The sequence below is a fragment of the Peromyscus maniculatus genome, chromosome 4, assembly GCF_049852395.1.
Source record: "Peromyscus maniculatus bairdii isolate BWxNUB_F1_BW_parent chromosome 4, HU_Pman_BW_mat_3.1, whole genome shotgun sequence".
Lineage (NCBI taxonomy): Eukaryota > Metazoa > Chordata > Mammalia > Rodentia > Cricetidae > Peromyscus > Peromyscus maniculatus.
The window spans coordinates 143,281,634-143,287,800 of record NC_134855.1 but is presented as its reverse complement, the minus strand read 5'-3'; the positions used below and the strand labels follow the sequence as shown (position 1 = coordinate 143,287,800).

The following is a 6,167-nucleotide window of genomic DNA, read 5'->3' as shown; positions in this document are numbered from 1 at the left end:
GTACCAGTTCCATGTTCTGAGTCGATGGCTCTGTAGTTGCTTTTCTTTTAGTCTCTATTTAATATATTTCTGCCTTGATCTTTATTATTTCTTGCCACCCACTGCTTTGAGTTTGGCTTGCCATTGTCTAAGACCTTGAGGTTCACGACTAAGTTATTTATTTGAGATTTCTCTGATAATTTTTTAAAAGGCAAACATTGATAAATGTAAGTATTGTTAGAACTGCGTTAGCTGTATTCCTAAGAGTCTCCTAAATGGTGCTTTCATTTTAATTTGACTGTTGGATGCTTTAAGTTTCTTACCTGATCTTCACATTGACTCATCGTATAAACTCTGATAGTTGCAAATTTTCCTTTGGAATTTCCTTAGTTGTTTGTAAAGGTGAAGTTGCATTCCCATTTCATTCTATGATCCTTTTTCTTCATTCAAGAATGTATCATGCAGCCGGGCGGTGGTGGCGCACGCCTTTAATCCCAGCACTCGGGAGGCAGAGCCAGGCGGATCTCTGTGAGTTCGAGGCCAGCCTGGGCTACAGAGTGAGTTCCAGGAAAGGCGCAAAGCTACACAGAGAAACCCTGTCTCGAAAAAAAAAAAAAAAAACAAAAAACAAACAAACAAACAAAAGAATGTATCATGCAGTCCTAAGTATAATTTCTCTTGCTCTTGACTTCTAGTTTCACTGTACTGTTGTCTGATAATATCAAGAAATTATCTTGATTACTTTTTATTTATTAAGATTTGCTTTGTGACCTATGGTATAGTCTGCTTTAGATAATTCTGCTGAGAACAAAGTCCATTGGGTAGAATATCCTATAGGTATCCATTAAGTGTATTTGATCTATAGCATAGTTTAACTCTGCAGTTTCTTTTTGACTGTGAGTTTGGATGGCCTATCTAGACATGAGAATGGGTTAGAAAAATCACTCCCTATCTTAGTATCTGGACCCATCTGACCTTTGGTATCTGTTTTTTGAAATTGGGTTTCTCTGTGTTTTGTGCATATGCATTCACAATCATTATATCTTCTTGATGAATTGTTCTCTTTATTAATATGTAGAGGGCCCCCTTTATCTCCTCTGACCAGTTTTGAAGTCTAATTTGTCAGATATCAGGTTCCCTGTGCCAATCCCACTGTGATGGGTAGCATCATCAAACCATGATCGGAAACACCCCATTCCTTCCTTATGGTCATGCATCTTGTCACATCAATGGAGAGTATCTAACAATTCTCCTATTCCTCTCGTGAAATCAATTCTTCCTATATCCTCCATACTGGAACTTCCTTTCTGTTTTGTGTGCACTCTTTCAAGTAGATCCTGCAAAGCTGGGCTGTAAATATTTCTTGTTTCTAAAATCCCAGCCTAAGGTAGTTTTTATCTTTAATCGCAACAGAAAATAGACAAATACACAACTCTTTATTCCTTTGTTTTGTATTCATATTAACAAATGCTTAGCTTTTTTAAAAAAAAATTATTTATTATGTATACAGTGTTCTACTTGCATATATCCCTCCAGGCCAGAAGAGGGCACCAGATCTCATTACAGTTGGCTGTGAGCCATGATGTGGTCGCTGGGAATTGAACTCAGGACCTCTGGAAGAACAACCAGTGCTCTTAACCTCTGAGCCATCTCTCCAGCCCCAAATGCTTAGCTTTTTGAAGAGCCTGTGAGGACCGAGGAGGAACTGGAGGCCAGATATTCTGGACTAAGACTGTACCAAATGCGTCTTCTCATTTTTGTCTAGAAAGAACAGAGATAAGAACGGATGCAAACTGTGCTGGGGCCATGGTTCTGGGTCACCTAGTGCCCGTGCCCTGATTCCTACTGTGTGCTCTCTTCCCAAGAACACCGAGATGTGCTGTCAGGGAATTAGGGGCTAAGCATGTGTGGTTCTAAACAAGTCAAATGGGAAATTATAAGTTCATAATTCCTTCATAATTTAAAGTGTAGTGAGAAATGCTTCATTGCTATAAGATATGAAAAGGGGCAACTGAAAATAAGCATAAGAAACATCCAGTAGCAGTTGAGGAGTTTAGGGATAATCTTATGCAGATGTCCTTAGTATTCAGGAAAGGGTAATATGATGCCCACCCATACAATGGTGGTGCATTTTCTAGTGAAGGGGACAATCTCTGGACAATCCTAATTAATTCAGATGCTCTGGTTGCCACACTGTCTAGAGGTACAGACAGTTTGCAGCTCCATACAAGGCAAGGGACTCCACACAAGGGTTCCAGAAGGAGTGTCAAGAATAGCATTTCTGGGGCTGCTCACCTAATCCAGAGTCGCCCATGGCTCCACACAGCGCATCTGACAGTTGTAGAAACAACACTTTTTGTTTCCCTTGCAGCCTCTGTCACGCTTGCACTTGGACAGGAGGACAAAAGGGCAGGAAAGATGATACTCTGGGCAAAACCCAGATTTGACTATAACTGCAGAAGAATACCACAAGGTGACTCCAAGCACCAGTGCCAAGTGGTTCCACGGACTCATCAAAGGAAAGGCTTTCCTAACCAAGCAGATCCAGAAGCACTGTGCCTTACCTGTTCTCTCCCAGAATCTAGGCTGAGTTATGTTACAGCAAAGAAGGACGGTCACTGTGAGTAGAGAAAGGCTAAGTGACTTCATCTCCCAAGAAAGCTGTGCAGGTGAATGTGGAGGCCAGGGATGTTTATGTCAGCTTCATGGGAGGGCCACCATCAGAAGGACCTGTGCTTCACAGAGTAGGACAGCAGAATTAACACCTTGATACAACATTCTAGGGTCTGGGTGGGCTGTCCTTTTCTCAGGGTATCACAAGATTGGCCTTTTCATTAGGTCTGCTTCATGCAGGATACTAAGAGTCAGTAAGAGTAAAGTACTTTTTCTGGGTATCAAGACTGGCCAACCCCTGGGGTGATCATCCCATGGTTAAGAGTACTGGTTACTTGCTCTTCCAGAGGTCCTGAGTTCAATTCCCCAGCAACCACATGGTGGCTCCCAACCATCTATGATGGGGGTCCAGTGCCATTTGGTGTGCAGATACACATGCCACCAGAGCACTCATACATTAAAAGAAATACATAAATAAACATGTATTTCTTTATTACATAAGACCGGACAGCCCTTTCTTTTTACTTAACATGCGGAGAAACCAGAACCCCACCCCGCCCAGCAGCATTCCTCAAGGGGGCATTTGAAAGTTTACTTCCCACACATCAATATTCAAACAACACCCATGACATCTCGAAAATTAGGGAGGAGAATGGCCTAGCAATATACTATTAGAGTTATCAAAACATATCTGTTTACATGGAACACATGATTAAGATGCTTAACTAACATTTTATTTCTTAATTTCTTTTTTTTAAATATCATCATGAATGTGTAAAAGCTTCAGTTGTTGATGAAGTAAAAAAAAAAAATCTAATTTGAGGCCAAGCTGGACTGTGGATACCTAGACAAACAACACTTGGGTTCTTTCTGCATGCCCATGAAAATGTGAGGTGTTTGATATTTGTTTAGTTGATAATCTACTTATGTAGGCAATGACCAAAAAAAAAAAAAAATAGCTATGTAAAAAGAACAACAACAAAACCCAAAACAAAACAACAAAACAGCTTCGTAGCTACATTCAGGAGACTTAGAATCCAATGTGGAAGAAAACTTAATCTTTTTAAAATATTTAGTTTTTATTTCCAATTGCACAGATGTGTGTGTGTGTGTGTGTGTGTGTGTGTGTGTGTGTGTGTGTGTGTATGAGCACGTAAGTGCAGGTACCTAGGGAGGCGGGAAGAGGGCATTGCATTCTTCAGGAGTTAGATGTATGGGTGGTTGGGAACTGCCCTTTATGTGTGCTTGGAATCAAGTCCTGTGTAAGAGCAGTATGAACTCTTAACCACTGAGCCATCTCCCAGCTATATATCATTCAGCTGTCATTTGTGCTGCTGTCTTCCATCTCTGGGTCATCTTGACACTGGTGACTTGGAGATTTCATTTTAAAGAAAATTTCTTTTTACTTGGTTTAACCTGCCAAAATCTTAAAATGCCACTCTGTCCCAGAAGACTTAGTTTTTTAAAAGTCTATTATTCTCTGCAACTTTAGAATGCTCAAATATGGAAAAAGATCTTACATGGAAGAAAGCTACATTGTAACCTTGCTTTAAATTTGCTGCAAGCCACAGGAAAACACAATGGAATTCAGCTGCTATCACAAAACTACCACTTGGAAAAGTCAAGGACTTCTCCAAAGGTCAAGCCATGGCTTAAGAAGTCTTGGTGATATTTTAGCTTTTGTCATATATATTAGCTGTTTCCTACAATGATTTTCTTGTGTGCTTCCAAGAACTCCTAACAGTGTATTTATCTAAAATGCCTATCAAGCATTCAAGGCCAAATGAAACAACACCTGTCTCCTAGGTCAGGCGATAGCTTTATTTCTTGCGTAATTTAGGGTGAGACCTTCCTTTCTTATACAACCTTACTAATAGACTCCTAACTTCTTACCTAACTTCTCGGAATGTAGACTGAGCACACAGATCCCCCTTTTGATAAACTAACCGGTCGTTAGCACTCAGTTAATCTCCTCTTTTACCACTCCCATTTTGAAAGTTAGAAAATATGTGAAATGATACGCATGCTACTGTGAGCATTGCTAGAAGTGATCGAACCAAAGAATCTGTTAACTCACAGACAAGTTGTTTGAAAGCGTAGTCACCCTGGAAGAAAGAGCAAAAAAGAAAAATGCGTCCCCAGACAACGTGGAAAGGGCAAGTGTTTGTGTCAGTGGTATTCAAGAGAGAGCAGAGAAAATCATTTGTTTTCAATCTTTCAAGGAAGCAATACCAGGAGACTTTGCAAACCCAAGGAAAGCTAAAATGTCCAGATTCAGGAGATCAAATTTCTTCTATCAGGGGTTAATCTTACACCATGAAACATTCTGATCAAAATTCTGAAGATCAAAGACAGAGAGGATCATCCGAAGGCAGTGAGAGAACAGAGGAGTCAACATAGAAGGAATTTCCAGTGGGAGTGCTAGGAGACTTCCCAGAAGCATGCCAATCAAAAATACTCACCCCGCAGACCTGTCCTCGGTAAATGACAGATAAAACACTTGTATGGAAATAAAAACTGAGGAAGATTGTCTTCATAAGACCTGTTTTTCAAGAAAGGCAAACGGAGTTTGTGAAGCCTGACGAAAAGGACGTTAATCAGTAATCAAAAATATCCAATACTTAGATGCAAACAAGCTGAAGGACAATAACAGAAACAAGAACCGAGGTGGCGTCAGATAAAACAGACTAACCCACAGTTGCCATGAAACAATAGAGCCTTGTGTATTGATAACGACCTTTCTGACTCGAGGAGCACTGGGGGATCATTTGAGGACCTGAATAAAAAGTAAAGGAGGGAAACATGCCCCACCCCATCTTTATGTCAAACTGGGGTGTCAGCCTTCTTGTACCCTTGCACCAGGATTTACCCACGAGAAGGTGTAAGTATCTGAAACTTGTACATAGCATGCTGTTGTCGGTAGAGATCCAAGTAGATGATGCAGATATCTGAGTTGAAGAGAGTAGAAGAAAGTCTGCAATGAGATGAGGCACCAATAGACAGAGCTTGAATAGTGTACTGATTAATTACCACTGAGTTGTGTGTTAAGCATTCCACCACAAAACATTACAATGTATTAATACATTTTTCTCAAGTGCCCATGAAACAGTCTCCAAGAGAGGCCATATAAGCCCACCAAAAAAGTTCAGTATATTTACTAAGATTGAAATCATAAAGGTATCGATAAGAAAAGGAAGAGCAGAAAATAAATAGGTAGAACTAGCATATGTTCAAGTAATAAATTATCAAAAATACAACAGAAAAGAGAAAATGATTGTAATTAGTGGAAGAGGCTAGTAACATAGCTTTAGAGCTAATGATGTCATACACGCGCTTGTGAGATGGCTCACTGGGTAATGGCGCTTGCTGTGCAAACCTCGAGGCTGGAGTTTGGTTTTCAGATCCCATGATGGAATCAGAGAGGGTTGTCTTCTGACCTGCATACATGACTTGAATTCTTTGCCCTCTTGCATGAACGTATACACACTCAAACACACAAAATTAAAATTAAAAATTTTTTAAAAAGCTAAGAAAACTGATGCCAAAGCAGGCAGAGGGAGGAAATAAGAATTTAA

At 40.1% G+C, this 6,167-nt stretch overlaps 1 protein-coding gene across 1 annotated transcript; it reads right to left on the bottom strand.

Moving 5' to 3' along the window:
* Positions 1-1,414: 1,414 nt before the first annotated feature.
* On the bottom strand, positions 1,415-5,116 carry LOC143273076 (WAP four-disulfide core domain protein 15A-like). Its single transcript, XM_076571191.1, has 3 exons — positions 2,544-5,116; positions 2,275-2,432; positions 1,415-1,740 (listed from the first exon to the last, which is right to left on the bottom strand). Exons 1-2 carry the CDS (start codon positions 2,626-2,628, stop codon positions 2,275-2,277), a joined length of 243 nt encoding a protein of 80 aa, XP_076427306.1. The 5' UTR covers positions 2,629-5,116; the 3' UTR covers positions 1,415-1,740.
* Positions 5,117-6,167: the final 1,051 nt, after the last annotated feature.

Coding starts and splice junctions, on each gene's coding strand:
- LOC143273076 (XM_076571191.1), bottom strand. CDS start 2,628: ATGAAGTCACTTAGCCTTTCTCTACTCACAGTGACCGTCCTTCTTTGC. Junction 2,433..2,543: donor TAGATTCTGGGAGAGAACAG/GTAAGGCACAGT, acceptor ATTCTTCTGCAG/TTATAGTCAAATCTGGGTTT.